We start from the raw sequence: 21,331 nt of genomic DNA, 5'->3' as shown, positions 1-21,331 counted from the left end.
CAACCTATTCCTAACTTTGGTAATCACATACATAATTTCATTCACATACAAAATTTGGCTTACATCATCACATGTTTTTTTCATGTGTCTCATACAAGCAATTGTCAACGTATCTTTCATTTTATTTTGATCGTGGCTTATGAGATCGTTTAATATTCTCATATGATCCCAATCTCCAACAACCTATATTCAAATTATGAGTATGTTAACCACATCATTCAATCTACAATTTTTAACATTTTAACTGCAAAGTAATTTTTCATTCTACTTACCAAATCATCTTTTGATACTCTAGCAATGATCCATTCTATCGCATCATCACATAAATATCGCGCAATCATGACTGTTAAAAAAATTGAATACCACAAATATTAAATATGAAACCCTTACAAATTGCGCATTCAATTTATGCTCAAATTTCATACCCATTTAATTGTGCATTCATTTTATGCTCCACAAAGTTAAAACCTTTCAATGGGACCTTCAGTTGCCCACATGAATTTACAAATATCTCTTCCTTATTATATTTATCTAATACGGTCATCTACGTGAAAAAATACCAACTTATATTACAAACAAATTATGCATTATAAATTACTGTTTCCTTTCATACATACCAATTTCCTTGCATCTTGCACTCTTTTTTGGCCCTTGGCGTTGTAAATTGACTATCATAAACCGTTGCAACACGAGAAACCATATCCAACACCAATAGATACCAATGGCTTTGACTGTCAAATTATTGTAATAAAGATCTACAATAAATGTCACACTCAATTTAACAAAATACAACATTTATTTATAAATATTTAAATACAAAACACCATTTGCAAATCATATGATATCTTACCGTGTCACAATTAGTTAATTTCAAATATTTTTTCAATATACACTCCCAAAAGCCCACAACATCATCAACACATGCTTGTGATCTAACACCATTGTATGTATTTCCTCGACAATCATTATTAATTGACCATCCATAATACTACTTTTCAACATTTATTAATTTAACTCACCGCAAAATTGTTTGGAAGGTAGACAATCTTCCGCTTCCCCGATATCTTTTTCGAATCATTAACCAACACCCAGGTGACCAAATTAATAATCTAACAAAATTAATTACATAATTATAACATAATCACTAGGTTTTAAAATTTATACTTTCTACTTACCAGACCACTAACCCATGCCATAGGTTTTAACATTGCAAAGTCGGATACTATGGCGAATTGGTTTCCTAATTGGATTACAACTTCTTTGTATAATAAATTTGGATTAATGTTTTGTCATGAAATATTTAAATATCACTCACAAAGCAATATATATTACTGACCTCAATGGTAACCCATTATTCCATAAATATTCACACATTCCACTTTCAAATGCACTAATTTCTTTTGGTATTTTTACTTTTTCAACCTACAATTTTGATTACAAATATTAGTCACAACACAATAATAAAAATCAAATTCAATTTTATTTTATTCATATTACCTTTTGCTTCTTCTTCTTAGGTGCAGGACATTCTGAATCCAGGTCAGCATCAATTACATTCTCCGGTGTCCGCATAACATTAACATCATTCGTCCTCACTGCATCCAACTTTTCTTCTTCATCTTTTTTAAATTCATCATATTTTTTTCTCCACATATCACTTCAAATATTTTATTTTAGCCCTCATTTTTCCCCTTCATCGATTTTTCAACCTCTCCCATCACTCCCTTAAATTCACACTCAATTCCACTTCTTGCATCACTCCATCAATTTTTCCACCCACTTCTCCCTTAAGGCTCTCAATCGCCTCTTCGATTCTAAATTGTCTTTGCAAACAATCAGAAATGAATTTTTTAGCTCTGCCAACTCAGACATCAAAATGTCAAATTTACTTGCACTCCCCTGACCATAATCCCCTTACTACATTTTCTTCTTCGTTTTTTTCTTCCTCTTATTCCTCTTTGCCAATAACCTTCAAAATTAACTTACAACATTAATACATTTTTTATAATCTTAATATTATATAATTACTTTTATTGCCCTTTCTTGTTTGCTCGATCTTTCCAACTTCAATTTTGCCATCACTCGAACTACTTCTTCATTTCCTAATGCACGGATGCGTGCAACTCCGATTATTTGGAATGCCGACACACTTGCAAAATCAGACCAAAAATCAAACAATACAACCTATGTTTATAATATAATTTATCATTTTCTATATTAATTATACTTAAAAGTTTTCTAATTCAACACATCCTTCAACTCATCTAAGATTGTTATGCACCCTTTGAGGTATGTCTGACTTCGGCCATTCTGAAATCTAATTATTGATTCAATCAATTTTTCATGGACATATTTAGCCCAATTCAATTCACTTTTCAACCCTTCGTCGCATATCAACTTGATATTGTCCTTGCTCGGGGATGTATAACCTGTTGGACAAAGAAATATTCCGACAAGGTACAATGTACCCGTGCCTTCAGGTTATCCCCTTCATAAGCTCCTCTTTTACTTTCCTCCTCAAGTCCAACATATGTCACATTGGGCTTTAAATCATATTTCTTGGCAAGTGATTTCCAGTTCTTTTCTTAATAAATTCTTCAACATTATTGGCTTTATCTTCTAGCCCCAATATGGCTATAACACATGGGACCCCCCAGAGAAGTGAATAATCACCATATTGAACTCTACATTTTCTACATTAAATTCATCCATCAACGATTGACACAATTTCATCTGAATTGGTCGATCCCTCACTCCTATCAAAGATTCAAACCTCATTTCTTCCAGCACATGAGCTTTATTCTTCTTCTTTAAGTGTTTAATTATGGAGTTCACTCTTTTGATGATATACCTTATCGACACTTTCTACATTTAAAAAAAATATATAATGTTAGTGTTTTTATATATCGTTTATCACAATATTTACAAGTTTAATGAATACATTCTTTTCGTGTGTTTTCCTCCAATATTTATATCGTTGTCTATCCTTTTTGGACAATGTCACATACGATTCCTTCTCAACATCACTCAACGACTTCTGTTTCTCTAACACCTCATGTTTCACCTGAAATTAAGAAAAAAAACGTTTCTTAATCAATAAATTAATGCTAAAAAATACTCGATGTTAATTTCAGTTTACATACCGTACAGATGTTATAATTACCAGCTTCCTTCATCCTTTGGCATTCAACCATACTGTCAAGATTTAAAATTTATAGTCAATTTAAAGTTCTTAAATACTTTAATCTAATTATCATTTCAACAAAAAGTACACAAATACATTGATACTTACTAGAAGTACGTATATCCATCCAGTGATTATTTTTAATTTTCTTCATTGTTGATACTCTCAGGCTCCATTTCAATGACATCTTCGCGAACAACAATTGCAAGATCCATTGACTTCATTTTTTCTTCATATATCAGTTTTGAACATTCAAGCATTAAATTAAATCAAATCAAATCAAATACAAGTTACATGCAGTTTATTCAATATACAAGTATCGATAACTAATCCTATAGTAACCGAGTTTCCTTCAAAGGAATGTGAATACTCTCCACTACAAGTATCGATACCTTTATAGAACCTACAATATCAATTTCTACCTATAATATTATATAAAAGTATCGATATTTATTTTCTACCTAGAATATCACTTTCTACCTCTAATCGGTTTCAAATTCTTCTTTACTTTGAAAACCTCAAATCCATAAACCTAACCCCTCTTTCAGAATACTCCAATACTAAGAAACTAGGGATTCGGCAACATACATTTCAATTCGATTGTAGTAACAAACAAACAACTATGCTTTCAAAAACGCCTTGCTTCTATTTCGCAGCAACTAATATACTTTGATTTCAAAAACTACGGTCGTTTTTTTATCTATTTCTCTGTTAGCAATGCCTTTGATATTTTAACCGGTTATGTTATTTATATTTAATTGATACCATTACACAAGTCTCGATATTTTTGTGTAAGGTATTGATACTTTCGAGACGTTTTCATTTTTTTCATTTCTTTTCAATTCCTAAAGTACTAATACCATGGTACATATACTTATAAAAGTATCGATACCGTCAACATATCTGGTAGCGCTTTACCAGTTTTGACAAATTGAAACCGATTTTGTCAAATTTCAAATTGTTATATTGTCATGTATCGATACATGTGTATAAGGTATCAATACTTTATAGGCGCTATTATTGCAATTATTTTAAATTCCTAAAGTACCAATACTTTGGTGAATATACTTATAAAAGGATCGATACAAATGTCAACCATTTCAATATCTCTTTATCGATTTTTTCAAATTGAAACCCGTTTTGTCAAACTTAAACCTGTTATATTGTCATGTATTGATACAAGTGTGTAAAGTATCGATTCTTTTGAGACATTTTCCTTTTTTATCTCTTTTAAATTCTTACAGTATCGATACTTTGGTACATATACTTAAAAATTTATCGACACAAATTTCAACAATTTCGGTAGCTCTTTACCAATTTTCTCAAATTAAAACCACTTTTGTCAAATTTCAATCGTTTTGTCAATTTTTAATCGGGTTAGTCAAATTCGTTACCTGTTTTGTCAAATTGTAACATGATTTGTCAAATTTTAACAGGTTATATTTCCATGTATTGATACAAGTGTGCAAGGTATCGATACTTCGTAGGCACTTTTATTGCAATTCTTTTAAATTACTAAAGTACCGACACTTTTATACGTATTCTTATCAATGTATCGATATATGTCTACTTTTAACCATTTTTCATCACTTTCTTATAGATTACTATATATATATCGATACTTCTGTGCACGGTATCGATACCTACCGATAAGCTAAGTTTGTCGGTTGCCAAAATTTTTAATATTTCTTCATGTTTTCTACCTACAACATTATTATTAGTCAACATTTCCGGTAACGCTTAACCAACTTTATTAAGTATCTTATTAAATTTCTGGTCACGCCGTATATTAGTCCGCCTTTCCTGAGACAAACCCGACAATATGACATCCCTCCCAAGTAACCTTTGCTTCTCTGTAAATACATTTATTTAAATACATAGTGGTATAGGGTAATTATTTTATTTAGTAGTAGATTGGGTGTATAATTAAGATTCTTAGTCCTCACTCCCTCACAAACAATTGAAGTGTTTTATTGGCATGGATGTAGAATTTTATACTAGAGATATAAACTTAAAAAATTATCATAGAATTTTAAAAGGTTTAATAAAAAAATAAATACCAAAACTATATTGTTTTTTTCAAATAAGTGCATAACGTTACAAACATTACCATTTTAGGTGTATGAGTCATAACTGTCGTTAAAAAATTCTATTAAGTGACACGTGTCACATTCTGACAAATTTAAGGATTTTTATCTAAAATAAAAAAATAAAAAAAATATATTTTTTATATAAAATAACTAAATTTTTTCTCAAATCTTAAAAAAAACCCAAAAACTTTAAAAACCATAATTCTAATCCCTATAATCACACCAAGCATCGTCGTTGCCATTGATCAGACCTAACCCTGACCGCGCCTCCATCCTACGGCTAGTCACCTAACAAACAATCACCAGTGAACCCCAAATATCGATTTAAACCCAACGATAACAAGGAAAAAGAGCGACCTTTGCGCGACTCGACAGGACCCAATAATGCGATCGACGATAAGGAAGACGACGATCAAGAAGGGAGATGATAATGACTATGTTGCAAGGGAGAAATAAGGGTTAGGGTTAGGGATTTGGGGATGATTTTAAGGATTATGATTTTTTGTAATTTTAGATAGATTAGGATTTTTTTATAAATATAATTATAAATTTTTTATTTTTTAAAAATATATTTTTTAAAAAATTACCAAAACATGATACGTGTCACTTAACGAAATTTTTTAACGGCAATTACGGTCTCAAAACCTAAAATGATAACTTTTATAACTTTAAGCACCTGAATTGATCGAAAAAAGTTCAGGCACTTATTTGAGAAAAACAGAATAATTTGGATACTTAATTTTATATTAAATTCAATTTAAAGTTTCATTGGGATGCGACCGTACTCCAACAATACACCAATCCTGGTGAGATAACCCTAGTCTTGTGAGTACCATTGAGTGAAACTGGGAAGAATCCCTGTCGCAACCGTCTTTCGGTTGAGCCCCGGAATTGGGCTTCGACTTGGATTGATGAATTGGGTTAGAGTCGCCACCGATCATTTTAAAATGATATTTAGGTAGATCGGACACCATCTTACCTGATCTGCATTTTACCAGAAATGTGTCGGGCTCGGGAGTCGGTTACGGTCAAGGAAGGATTAGCACCCTTGCACCGCCCTTTCGGTACCAATTAATTTAACGACTGTCTTAGTTGCGAAAAATTGAAATTTAAATTAAAAATTAAAAATTAAATTCAAATTACTTACCTTTGATTGAGTTGGAAAAAAAAAGTCAAAAAGAATGTTAGATTAAGAATCAAAATAAACAAATAAATAAATACAAAGACTATTAACAATGTGGTCCAACAAGGGTAAGTAATTTGAAGACTATCGGTTCAACAATAACAATTTGGTTCCAATGGCCTTCCTGTTGGGAATTATAATCATGGAATACTACAAGTGTTAAAATGTATTCTAGGCTATCATACATTTAAACAACTGAACTCATAGAACTTACAACACCAAAACGCTGTTGAATTTCAAAAAGTCTGATGTTAGCAAATGACAACAAGTAAATCAATAGAGCAGGAGCGTTCTTTGGTCCATATTTCATATTCTTGGATAAACTCACAGAAAATATTTCAGAAAGTACGCTTCGATTTCAAAATAATTCAATTCAGTATAACCGAGCCAAAAGCTAAGTTGGCATTTCATGGTTACGCCCACAAAAACCCATTAACATTGTTAAAATTGGCCCTATAATGGCCATTGCCAACAATTAATGCAAATGATTACATCCGACAATGGAAATTTGGCCATGGAAAGTATATTGGATTGAAAGATTGTAAAACTAAAAGCAGGGTAGTCAATACCTTCCCGTCAAGATCATTGGTGGACAACCGCCCAAGAGCTTCAACGTCAGACTCCATTGCTAAAACTTACTCTTCCATCTTCTCAAAGACAAAGCACTACTAGTGTAGACATTTCCCACCATCTCATTTACTTTTGTAGCAGTTCTTGCAGACTGAGCCCGAGCTTCAAATTTTTCCAATAATCAACTGACGGACGCTCCAACAAAGATCCCAGACCAGATCCAGTACCACCACCGACAGCATTAAACACCATAAACCCTTGCAACCCGTGAGTGCAGGTGAATGGACTGTCTTTCCTTCTCTTCCTCCCTGCCTTTTTGTTTGTGTTTGTGTCACCTTTATACTCCTGTGCATACAGATTTTCTGATGCTTTGACCCCATAAATAGTCTCATTGGCGCATATATATGCAAATACTTGGCATTCGGGCTTAGTTCCAACCCATCAAACGAGGGAACCTTCACGTAATTCTCCGATTTCCCATTCCAAACAACTTTGGGTTTGCAGTATTTCTTAGCTTCTTTGAAAGCCTTGTCTCCCCACGAACCAGTAACAAGATTATCAACGGTGTCATCAGGCTGACAGATTCAAAGGGACAGAAGCGAACTGGGTTGTCGCCCCACCTTGGAGGAACAAAACGGCGGAGTCTTCGGATATGTCGAGAGGCGCACATAGATCGGCCTCGGAAATCCTTCCCGCGGTGGCTCATTTCGATGACGCTTGTTCCAGATCCGCGCCAATTGAAAAGCTCGGCGTGGGCCTTGAGGAGGACGTTCTCGGGCAAGGTGGCAGGACCAGCGGCGAAATTAAAAACCCGCTCTTGAGATTGGGATTGAAGGGAAGGTTGTATGGTGGATGAACAAGAGATGGAGAAGGGCATGGGTGAGGTTCCATAATGGAAGGTGGTTTTGGGCTTGAGAAAGGCATGGCTTTGATTAGTCTTTTGAATGAGAGGGGTGTGTGGGTTGGTTAAGGGCGTTGACGCCGTGGATGTAGATTTTCTCAGAGGAGGCTAACAAGGTTGAGGAAGCTGGTGGCATGAGTATACTGCTGGATGGTTTCGTGCTATGAGAGGCCATAGCACCTCTCTCTCTTCAATTCTTTTTTTCTTTGTTATTGCTTCCCCCCTTTGAAACACTTCCAGAATTTTGTTTATATTCCAAAAATAAGACCCCACGTCCTCAGCAAAAGATGTCAGGTGAGGAGATAATGGGTGCAACGAGTTTCCCACGAAGAGAAACGGTTAAGATGTGTAGGGTTCCACATGTGCCTTATGCATGGCATCACCACTCGGAAACTCACGTGGCCACATTGGTCCTTATCTTGGTTTTCATCTCACGTGCTCCATTAACACCTCAACTGCTGTACATTCACTCCTTCGACCCAACAAATCATCCGTTCATACATCGATGAATTGTACATCACCAAAAGGATGCAACAAAAGAATTGCAAAAGATTCGGGAACACTCGAAACTGGAACCAAGAACAATTATCAAAATTAACATTTGGGAAGATCAGACGGTGGGGGTTCCACATCGGCCTACAAAATAATTGTAATATATAAATTAATAATAATAGTAATAATAAATAAATAAATAAATAAATGTTTTAAAACCATATAATATATAGTTTTGGAAAAATATTTTTCAAATCTATATATTGTATGTATTTCAAAAAACGTTTTTTTAAAAACTATAATATATATATATATATATATAGATATATATATGTATAAAATAAAAATTAAAAATATGGACGAAAATGAGTGTCTACAGCTGCCCCTCTTTGTTCTTTTTCGTGAAACGAAAAATAGGACAAAGATAAAAAGACACAAATTTTCGTTCGGTGGAGTTAAAGAATAACTCCTTGTGGAATTGAGTTCCGGATGGCTCCTCCGTCGCGAAGTCGAGTCCATCTTGAAATGATATAGAATTGAAGTCGCAGTTCGAGATTTGAATCGGGATGCGACTTCTCGTTGTCCTTCAGTCTTCTTCTCGGTTTAAAGACCTTGTTTGGGAAAATTCGATTGGAAAATAGTTCTTTGACTCCTCCGTGCGGTTGATAGGCCTTCGAGCTGAATGAAATCCAACTCGAAAAAGTCTTCGTTGATAGATAGCAATGTTGTCGGGAAACGTTTTTTTGTTACTGAGACACGGTTAACCTGGGTCTTCTTCTCGTCTTGAAAACCTCGATTGTAACCGGACAGTAGTGTGATTGAGGTGTCATCGAGCTGAATGGAACCGAACTCGACAATTTTTTTTTGACAAATAACCCTTCTTGCATTAAGCTATGCTGTAAATCTGGTTTGCCTCTGAGCTGATTGTAATCGAACTTGAAGGTCTTTGTTTGACAGATAACCCTTCTCGACTTAAGCTATGCTGCAAATGATGTGCCTTGGAGCTGAGCGTAGTCGAACTCGAAGGTCTTTGGTTGGCACGATTCCCTTCGTCGTGAAGTTGAAACCGTGGAAATTGTTTATTGACAACCAGCGGTCCCTTCGTCGTGAAGTTGAACTTGCGTTGTCTGGAGTCCAATATTCTTCGTTGTGAAGTTGAAATTGGGAAAGGTTTATGGACAACCAGCGGTCACTTCGTCGTGAAGATGAACTTGCGTTGTCTGGAGTCCAATATCCTTCGTTGTGAAGTTGAAATTGGGAAATTGTTTATTGACAACCAGCGGTCCCTTCGTCGTGAAGTTGAACTTGCGTTGTCTGGAGTCCAATATCCTTCGCTGTGAAGTTGAAATTGGCTCTGAAATTGGGAATTTTTTATTGACAACCAGCGGTCCCTTCGTCGTGAAGATGAACTTGCGTTGTCTGGAGTCCAATACCCTTCGCTGTGAAGTTGAAATTGGCTCTGAAATTAGGAAATTATTTGTTGACAACCAGCGGTCCCTTCGTCGTGAAGTTGAACTTGTGTTGTCTGGAGTCCAATATCCTTCGTTGTGAAGTTGAAATTGGCTCTGAAATTAGGAAATTATTTGTTGACAACCAGCGGTCCCTTCGTCGTGAAGTTGAACTTGCGTTGTCTGGAGTCCAAAATCCTTCGTTGTGAAGTTGAAATTGGCTCTGAAATTGAGAAATGTTTATTGACAACCAGCGGTCCCTTCGTCGTGAAGTTGAACTTGCGTTGTCTGGAGTCCAATATCCTTCGTTGTGAAGTTGAAATTGGCTCTGAAATTGAGAAATGTTTGTTGACAACCAGCGGTCCCTTCGTCGTGAAGTTGAACTTGCATTGTCTGGAGTCCAATATCCTTCGTTGTGAAGTTGAAATTTACTCTCGAGCAAATTGTGAGTTTGAGAGAAAATTTTCAATCTGTCGAGTTGGTCGAAGTGTAGCTTCTTGCTGCCGAGCTAAGCAACCACCATCGTTCTTAAAAGACGCTTACGAATCAAGTATCCTTGACTCTAAAAGCTGTAAAATCATGTATGCTAAAATGAGGAATGTGATGCACCTAAGTATGTCTAAGATGCATGCAACATGAATGAATTATGTGTTATCTCTTCGTGCTTTGTCTGCCAATCTGGTCCATGGAATCGATCGTGCCCCATTTGCTTCTCGAGCTTGGGCTTTACAGACATTTCATATCTGAGATTATTCTGTTTGAAAATGTTTTTCTCATTTTTCTTGTTTCAGGAGAGAAAATGATAAAAATGCTGTAAAATATTATTCGCAATTGAATCAAGTTATAAACGTGAGTTCAAAGAATATCAAAGGAATCAATAGCTCTTTTAACGTTTTCAGAGTTACAGCTCTTTGACAAATGTTCAAATGGATGGGTTGGCTTTAGCTTGACCTCCTTTCTAAGGTTTTGGAAAAAAAAATGTCATTTTTTTTAAATATCGCAACATGCTTTGGCACTTCAATTGGGTGCGGACAAAAAGACGCAACTAGCATGATCACTTACTAGACCTTTTATTTCAGTCCTCTGAAATCTTCTATTTGTTCAAGCCTTGTAGGCTCCTCTAACAAAGGCAGTGCAAAAACATCGGTCTAAAAACGAAATTCTTGAGTGCTCGTGTGTAGTTGACTATAACAGGTGTTTCTTAACTCCCTTAGTCCATTTTACCGAAAATTTCTTGCTTAGATAAATTTGATTTAACTTGTCATTATCTGGCTAGTTGAATCCATAAAGCCAGGGCGTTTAACCAATTGCTTTAGAGGGACAACTTAATATTATAATCACAGTTATCAAGTTAACTGAAGGGTTCATCTCATCACAGAGTCTTCAGCCTGACACGAGCAGTGGAGCAAACACCGAATTGCCAAGTGTCCGAGCAATGTCATGGTTTGAACGTAATCTACTCATAAGGCCAGGGCTTTCAAGTTTCCTCTATAACCAATTGCCTTAGCGGAATAGCTCAGTTTTTACGGATTTAATTTCCTAAGATTGTCAAGAAGAACCTGTTATAGTCTAGGTGTTTGTTGAAAGTAAAAAATTTCATCTTTAGAGTTCAATTTTCAAGCAACTGCCCTAAACTAGATTCATTTACTCGACTATTCCATCTGTGAAGATCATTATCATCACTGAACGTCCTAAATAAAAAGCATAGTAATGGTCATATGCAAATGATGCCCCATGTTGTTCGCACCTTATGAAAGGAAAAGGTTACATTGGTTAATTGCAAGAGCATGGTATGGTGTTTGAGTGTATATTCTGGGTAAGGTTAAAGTCCTTATTTCAGATTATGTTACTTGTCAAAGATCTGTAACTTTGAACCATTTATAGAGTTTCTTAATTCAGATGATATTCAAAGAATTGCAAGTTTGCAAATGTGATTCATTGCTCGCCATCATTAAAGCAACATAAATTTATTTAAAAGTCCTTACAAAAACTTGAGAAATAATGAAAAAACAGATTCAAACAGAATGCCTCAAATGATGAAATGATCTTCTCCACTTGGATGCCCCCAAGTTGTTGAAGTCGATTAAAGCAACATAAATTTATTTAAAAGTCCTTACAAAAACTTGAGAAATAATGAAAAAACAGATTCAAACAGAATGCCTCAAATGATGAAATGATCTTCTCCACTTGGATACCCCTAAGTTGTTGAAGTCGATCCGATTCTTGTAACGTATTTTCTGTATGATTCTCTTGATTGTGGAGTAATTCTCGATAGTGCGCCCTGAGACTCCGCTATGATTTTTGCAATGAGTGTTCTCATCATACTACTTGGGGTACGGGGCTTCATGGATTTTTCTGGATATGGTGACACCACGTGTCGTCAAACAACTGTTGGTAAAGCTCCTTATATGTCATAGGATCGAAATGTTCTCATTTTTTATGAGACATGTGAATGTAATAAAAAAGGGAAAAAATAATGCGAATGTAAAGAAAATAACAAAATGCACAATATGTCGGAATGCATGATGCATGAAATGTTCGAGGCATTGATCCAAAAAAATGTATCTGTTATTATAAATAATCCTTATTGGGACAAAAGTGTTACGTCTTAAGAGACAAAAATATCTTGAAGGCATAGACCCCGAACAGCTTCTGATAGGTTGACTAGTCTTCTGCCTTCGTCTGTCACCGGTTGAATACCCTGTCAAACCGTTCCGGCTCCTTTGGCTAAAATGTGCAAATAGCGAGCTGCTTGCCCCAAAAAAGGTCTCGAAGGACTGCATCTCCGACTTTCACTCCCTGCCGAGTCTGTTCCTTAGCAGCAACACCATTGGAGCCCTCTATCAAAGTTTTCTTCTTGAATTCGTCAGCAATGACATTCAGCTCAGCTAGGGTTTCGCTGTCTTGTTCTCGTAGTTTTTGAAAGGAGCGTCCGGGTCTGTAACCTTTTCCTCGTTTTGCTCTGCAACCTTTGGCAGTCAATTCTTCAAAGATGGACTTTCATTGCGCTTGATGTAGACCCGGTTCATTGAGTCCTTTATAATGCAGTATGATGATATACCCTTCAATTGTGGGCACCACATCCTCTGGATTGAAGGTGACACATAGTCGCCTTGTAGACTGTCTTCTGCATTTTCATCTCTTGTATTACAATCCTTTTGTCCATTAATGCTGATTATTCATGTTTAACAAACACATTTTTGGTGGATCAACACCCCGTTTTAAATGATGCGAATGATGAAAACAGAATAAAAGAAATCAAAAAATAAAAGAGTTAGTGAGGTAAATCAAAACAATAATAAAAATGAAAAAATCCTACCCCACATGATATCTACCCCACATGCTTTAATTCCTACCCGGACATGATCTCTATCTCGCATGCTAATTTCAAACAAATCCCAACCGCATATTTGTCTAGTTTGCATGCTTTTGAGCAGAAAATAAAGTAGGAAATAAAATAGCCTAAGGTTTGGAATGAGGTTTTGGGGTGGGCTCTAATTCCCTGCACTCTCCCGGTTTAGGTTCTAAAAAAACGGTACTCGAGTTCTCCTTGCCGGTGCCCCCTTGGGCTTGCCAGACCCTTAGTCCTAAGCCCATTACACGCTTATGTAGACTAAGTTAAACTCGAGAGGAAACATTCCCTTATGCCCATACGGAGAATAAATTCACACGAAGACATAAGGTATATGAATCCCGAAGGTTACTTGCTAGGCCCATACGGTGAATAAATTCACACGAAGGCGTCGCTTTCGCCCCCACTTAAAAGGGTTTGGAGCTCGGGTATAGAGCCAACGATAGAAACTTTTCAAAAATCTGAAACCATTGAAAAAAATGTCAGTACAACTATTTATTTGAAAAAAATAATCAAAGGTAAATAATTGGAATCGAATAAATAAATTAAAATTTAAATTTACCATTTTCGCCTAAAAAGACAACCGAAAGTTAATTCTGGCCTGACTCACTTACCTGTCCCCAGCAGAGTCGCCAAGCTGTCGCAACCGTCTTTCGGTTGAGCCCCGGAATTGGGCTTCGACTTGGATTGATGAATTGGGTTAGAGTCGCCACCGATCATTTTAAAATGATATTTAGGTAGATCGGACACCATCTTACCTGATCTGCATTTTACCAGAAATGTGTCGGGCTCGGGAGTCGGTTACGGTCAAGGAAGGATTAGCACCCTTGCACCGCCCTTTCGGTACCAATTAATTTAACGACTGTCTTAGTTGCGAAAAATTGAAATTTAAATTAAAAATTAAAAATTAAATTCAAATTACTTACCTTTGATTGAGTTGGAAAAAAAAAGTCAAAAAGAATGTTAGATTAAGAATCAAAATAAACAAATAAATAAATACGAAGACTATTAACAATGTGGTCCAACAAGGGTAAGTAATTTGAAGACTATCGGTTCAACAATAACAATTTGGTTCCAATGGCCTTCCTGTTGGGAATTATAATCATGGAATACTACAAGTGTTAAAATGTATTCTAGGCTATCATACATTTAAACAACTGAACTCATAGAACTTACAACACCAAAACGCTGTTGAATTTCAAAAAGTCTGATGTTAGCAAATGACAACAAGTAAATCAATAGAGCAGGAGCGTTCTTTGGTCCATATTTCATATTCTTGGATAAACTCACAGAAAATATTTCAGAAAGTACGCTTCGATTTCAAAATAATTCAATTCAGTATAACCGAGCCAAAAGCTAAGTTGGCATTTCATGGTTACGCCCACAAAAACCCATTAACATTGTTAAAATTGGCCCTATAATGGCCATTGCCAACAATTAATGCAAATGATTACATCCGACAATGGAAATTTGGCCATGGAAAGTATATATTGGATTGAAAGATTGTAAAACTAAAAGCAGGGTAGTCAATACCTTCCCGTCAAGATCATTGGTGGACAACCGCCCAAGAGCTTCAACGTCAGACTCCATTGCTAAAACTTACTCTTCCATCTTCTCAAAGACAAAGCACTACTAGTGTAGACATTTCCCACCATCTCATTTACTTTTGTAGCAGTTCTTGCAGACTGAGCCCGAGCTTCAAATTTTTCCAATAATCAACTGACGGACGCTCCAACAAAGATCCCAGACCAGATCCAGTACCACCACCGACAGCATTAAACACCATAAACCCTTGCAACCCGTGAGTGCAGGTGAATGGACTGTCTTTCCTTCTCTTCCTCCCTGCCTTTTTGTTTGTGTTTGTGTCGCCTTTATACTCCTGTGCATACAGATTTTCTGATGCTTTGACCCCATAAATAGTCTCATTGGCGCATATATATGCAAATACTTGGCATTCGGGCTTAGTTCTAACCCATCAAACGAGGGAACCTTCACGTAATTCTCCGATTTCCCATTCCAAACAACTTTGGGTTTGCAGTATTTCTTAGCTTCTTTGAAAGCCTTGTCTCCCCACGAACCAGTAACAAGATTATCAACGGTGTCATCAGGCTGACAGATTCAAAGGGACAGAAGCGAACTGGGTTGTCGCCCCACCTTGGAGGAACAAAACGGCGGAGTCTTCGGATATGTCGAGAGGCGCACATAGATCGGCGTGGGCCTTGAGGAGGACGTTCTCGGGCAAGGTGGCGGGACCAGCGGCGAAATTAAAAACCCGCTCTTGAGATTGGGATTGAAGGGAAGGTTGTATGGTGGATGAACAAGAGATGGAGAAGGGCATGGGTGAGGTTCCATAATGGAAGGTGGTTTTGGGTTTGAGAAAGGCATGGCTTTGATTAGTCTTCTGAAGGAGAGGGGTGTGTGGGTTGGTTAAGGGCGTTGACGCCGTGGATGTAGATTTTCTCAGAGGAGGCTAACAAGGTTGAGGAAGCTGGTGGCATGAGTATACTGCTGGATGGTTTCGTGCTATGAGAGGCCATAGCACCTCTCTCTCTTCAATTCTTTTTTTCTTTGTTATTGCTTCCCCCCTTTGAAACACTTCCAGAATTTTGTTTATATTCCAAAAATAAGACCCCACGTCCTCAGCAAAAGATGTCAGGTGAGGAGATAATGGGTGCAACGAGTTTCCCACGAAGAGAAACGGTTAAGATGTGTAGGGTTCCACATGTGCCTTATGCATGGCATCACCACTCGGAAACTCACGTGGCCACATTGGTCCTTATCTTGGTTTTCATCTCACGTGCTCCATTAACACCTCAACTGCTGTACATTCACTCCTTCGACCCAACAAATCATCCGTTCATACATCGATGAATTGTACATCACCAAAAGGATGCAACAAAAGAATTGCAAAAGATTCGGGAACACTCGAAACTGGAACCAAGAACAATTATCAAAATTAACATTTGGGAAGATCAGACGGTGGGGGTTCCACATCGGCCTACAAAATAATTGTAATATATAAATTAATAATAATAGTAATAATAAATAAATAAATAAATAAATGTTTTAAAACCATATAATATATAGTTTTGGAAAAATATTTTTCAAATCTATATATTGTATGTATTTCAAAAAACGTTTTTTTAAAAACTATAATATATATATATATATAGATATATATATGTATAAAATAAAAATTAAAAATATGGACGAAAATGAGTGTCTACAATCCCCATCAACATTAATAATACAAATGAAAACTCATTCTGATCAACACTTGCAACAATCTTTGTTCCTTGTAAAGCTGCTGTCTCAAAGAACCATTTATTGACATATATAATCCAAAATATATGCCCTTTTGTCCCTAATAAGGTGTTATGGCCCCAATCTGTAATATATTGAAACAGTTGTTAATCACAAGTTATGAATATGATACTTTTAGTTTTGGGGACTAAAACTGAAATTTACCCATTTAAACAAGGGGACCAAGGACTACTTGTTTCCTGGTTTCGTCCATATATGTGATCTTATCTTATCAACTATATCTCAAGCTTCTTCGTTTTTTGTTTCCCATATAGGAAGCTTCCCTGAGAAAACTCAAAGATTACATGAACATATAATGTTTGCATGTATGTATTTGTTGCATGTTGCAGTAAAATGCGGCATTGGCATGTATCATTATTATCATTCTGCTGTTTCTTCATGTTCTTGTTCCTCTTCCTCTTCCTGTTGACACCTTATGATGAAATCTCTGCATCCAGAACATCATCTTTCGATTTAATCAACAAAACATGTACAACATGTTCCCATAAATCCATTGTCTTCAACTACACCTTCTGCTTGGCGTCTCTCCTGGAAATTCCAGCCAGCCATATGACCAATCTCCAGGGTCTGGCAATCGTAGCGACGGAGCTAGCTCTACGAGACGCGACGCGGACGCTCTCGGTCATTAAAGGGTTACTGAGAAACGAAACGTCGGGACGTCGACAGATGAAAACGGCTTGCTTGAGGGACTGTGATCTGCTTTACTCTGATGGGGTTGTGACACTGGTGGATAGTGTTGGAGCGTTTTTGGAAGGGCGGTACGGAGATGCCGGTGCGTGGGTGACGGCGGTCATGGAAGGGACGACGACGTGCGAGGAAGGGTTTCGAGATGTGGATGAAGCGTCGCCATTGACGGAACGGAATTATAGTCTTTTCCAGTTATGTGATGTTGCCTTATGCATCATGAACTTGCTTGGTTCGGATGTATTATCTTTTTAAATCTTTATTGTTTTATGTGCTGAACTCTCAATGCTCATGTGTTCTGACTTTTGGCAAATCACTTATGCATAGAGATTTGCCATTGAATATTTCCAAATATTTTGACTTGATTCTATCGATTCGATCACTGATCCCTACTCTCCGGTGATGTTTGGGGGTGATTCGTTGCATGACAGTGGAGCTTAGCTTTTTATTTGCTTAGTTTCCTCATTTTATTAAAAAAATGTTGATAGTGCTTTTTTATCTCTCGGCTTACATTATGCTGTGATAGGTACGAGTACACCGCACGTCACATATCGTAATATATCACTAACTAAAGTGACACACCCAAATGAACGATAAGTGAAATTATTTTTATTATATAAATATTAAAAAAATATAAGTATTTATTTAAAATTAACTATTTATTAAAATTTAATTATAATTTTAATAAAATTATTTTTCTTATGAAAAATAATAATTAATTTAATTTGTTTAGAATAAATATTATTAAGTTATTAAATTAGAACCGACTATCAACATCAGTCAACGTCGGCAATCACCTTTACTCGTCGAAAAATCAACTACTACAACATCTAGCACTTCAGTCCGTTGGAAAATCAACTACTCTTGGTAAACTACACTTTAGTATCTAAACTATTATTTTATTCTGTTTTATTACCTCAACATTCAATTTTTTCAAAATTTTAGTACACCGCCATTAAAAAGTTAATGGGCACATCTTACTAGTATTTTTTATTTGGGTAAATTACACAATTCATCACTCAACTATCTTTTCACTCCGATTTTGATCACTAAAATTTAAATTTTTTGAATTTAATCATTTTGAATTGCTTCTATTTTGATCCTCTCATACTATATTATTATTATTATTAGTATGACATGATAAATTAATTAATATTTAATATCAAATAAGATTTAAAATAAAAATAAAAATTTATGATTTTAATCCAACCCTTAATCCCTAAACCTCAATCATCAATCCAAACCCCAACCCCACCGACATCACCCGTTTGCGAACCGGAAATAAATGAACAAAAAGAAACAAATTTAAGTATCAAGGATACAACAACCTCCAATCCACCATCACCTTCACAAAGACAAGTTAAGAAAAATGTAAACATTGCTCAATACCCACAATTGAAACAACAAAAAACTCATAATTTTTTTATATAAAAATAAAAACAACAACAACAAAAGGGAAAGAACATGAAGTGGATAAGAAGGAAGTTACCATCCATGCTTCCTTATTTCCTCCTAAAATGTTTCAGTTTTAGAAAATGTAAAACTAAAATAAAGAAGATAAAGAGTATGAAACAAAAACAAAATAAAAAAATCTAGGTTTATGTTTATACTTATTTTCTTGCGCTTTCTCTCATTTTCCAAACAAAATAAAGATAACTTATTTCACTAGATCACCAACCAAACAAAAGCAACATTACCCCTTTTTACTTTCACGATCTAATCATAAAATCAAAATGAAAAGAATAAAAAAAAGAACAAAGACTTTATGAAAATAGATATGGATTGCAAGATTATTTTTAATTTTTTGTGTAGTTCCACTCAATCATAGCACTATCTCATGCAAGGGAAGAGAAGGGAATGAAAGAAAAAACAAGGGCTAGTCTAGGTTTTTGGGTATTATTTGCTTCATGAAGATGAAGTTAGGGATGAGTTTAGATCGGAGTTGGGGTTTGGAGATTTAAGATTAAGATTAAAGATTTTGATTTTGATTTTAATTTTAAATTTTAATTTTATTTGACATTATTAATAATAAATTTTTTATTTCATACTAAAAATAATAATGAAATAATCCACATCATCAAGAGAGATCAAAATACAAGTAATTTGAAAGTTTAATGATTAAATTGAAAATCTTTAAAATTTAGTGACTAAAATAGAAGTGAAAAGATAGTTGATTGATGAATCGTGTAATTTACCTAAATAAAAAATACCACGTTAGCTATGCCGTTAACTTTTTAACGGCAGTATACTAAAATGAAATAAAAAATAAATGTTAAGTATGATTTAAAAAAATGAAAGTCGACGTACTAAATCGGAACAAAAGTGACAGTTTAGGTACTAAACATGTAGTTTACCCTAAAAATTATAATTTAATTATAATTCTATTAAAATTATAATTAATTTTTAACAAATGATTAATTTTAAATAAATACTTATACTTTTTAATATTTACATAATAATGACGAATTTGCTTACGGTATTTTTTGATACGTCACTTTAGTGATATCTTACAGTATGCGACTTGTACGATATAATTTTACATGCAGTGATACATGTAATATTAATTATTTTTAATTTTTAAAACCATTGGATAATTATTTGTATTTTTTATTAAAAATAACAAAAAGAGAGTTTTTATTAAACAAATTGTATTTCCTTTTATAAATAAATATTTAATTTAATTATAATTAAAATTAAGTAGGAGTTAAAAAGTTGGGTAAACTATGCGAACCGTCCCTTTTGTTTGGGTCTGTCCGACTTTGATCACCAATTTAAAAATTAAGGGTAAATGATCCCGAACATTATCGGTCCGTTTGAGTTGTATAGTCGTTTGGAAAGTAAACTACTTTTTTTACCACATGCCAAATTTTTGAGTTGTTACTGTCGTTAAAAAATTCTGTCAAGTGATACATGTTACATTCAAGTAATTTTAAAGATTTTTATCTAAAATAATAAAAAAAATTATATAAAATAACTAAATTTTTTCTCAAATCTTAAAAAAACCCCAAAACTTTAAAAACTATAAGTTTAATCCATATACTCACGCCAACCGTCGTCGTTGCCATTGACCAGACTTAACCCTGATCGCGCCTCCACCCTACGGCTAGCCACCAACAATCACCCGTGAACGTCAAATGGTGATTTAAACCCAATGACATCAAGGAAAATGAGACTTTTGCTCGACTCAACGTGACTCGATAATGCGATCGGCGATAATTAAGGAAGACGACGATCAAGAAGGGAGATGACAATGGCTATGTCGGTGTTGGTGGTCGTAGGTGGCAAGGGAGAAATAAGGGTTAGAGTTAGGGATTTGGGGATGATTTTAAGGATTTTGGTTTTTTGTAAATTTAGATAAATTAGGATCTTTTTTATAAATATAATTATAAATTTTTTATTTTTTTAAATTACCATAACATGATACATGTCACTTAACGAATTTTTTTTACGACAATTACGGTCTGAACATCTAAAATGATAACTTTTATAACGTTAAGTATCTGAATTGATCAAAAAAAATTATGCACATATTTGAGAAAAGCGGTATAGTTTAGATACTTAGTTTTATATTAAAGCCAATTTAAAATTTCATTGGGATGCGACCGTACTCCAACAATACTCGGACCAATCCTGGAGAGAGAACCCTAGTCATATGAGTACCATTGAGTGAAACTGGGATGCCCCCATCAACATTAATAATACAAATGAAAACTCATATTCTTATCAACACTTGGCAACAATCTTTGTTCCTTGTAAAGCTGTTGTCTCAAAGAACCATTTCTTGACATATATAATCCACAATATATGCCCTTTTGTCCCTCATAAGGTGTTATGGCCCAAATCTGTAATATATTGAAACAGTTGTTAATCACAAGTTATGAATATGATACTTTTAGTTTTGGGGGACTAAAACTGAAATTTACCCATTTAATCAAGGGGACCAAGGACTACTTGTCTCCTGGTTTCGTCCATATATGTGATCTTATCAACTATATCTCAAGCTTCTTCGTTTTTTGTTTCCCATATAGGAAGCTTCCCTGAGAAAACTCAAAGCTTACATGAACATATAATGTATGCAAGTATTTGTTGCATGTTGCAGTAAA

General features: G+C 35.1%; 1 protein-coding gene across 1 annotated transcript; it reads left to right on the top strand.

The window, feature by feature from the left end:
* The first annotated feature begins 16,877 nt into the window (after positions 1–16,877).
* LOC120191741 (putative invertase inhibitor) lies at positions 16,878–17,495 on the top strand. The gene has a single exon (XM_039194661.1). The coding sequence runs from the start codon at positions 16,878–16,880 to the stop codon at positions 17,481–17,483; it is 606 nt and encodes a 201-aa protein (XP_039050592.1). The 3' UTR covers positions 17,484–17,495.
* The last annotated feature ends 3,836 nt before the right edge of the window (positions 17,496–21,331 follow it).

Source organism: Hibiscus syriacus, unplaced genomic scaffold, assembly GCF_006381635.1.
Source record: "Hibiscus syriacus cultivar Baekdansim isolate YM2019G1 unplaced genomic scaffold, ASM638163v2 tig00116971_pilon, whole genome shotgun sequence".
In the NCBI taxonomy this organism is placed as follows: domain Eukaryota; kingdom Viridiplantae; phylum Streptophyta; class Magnoliopsida; order Malvales; family Malvaceae; genus Hibiscus; species Hibiscus syriacus.
The sequence above is the reverse complement of the archived record's forward strand: the minus strand, read 5'-3'. Positions and strand labels throughout refer to the sequence as shown.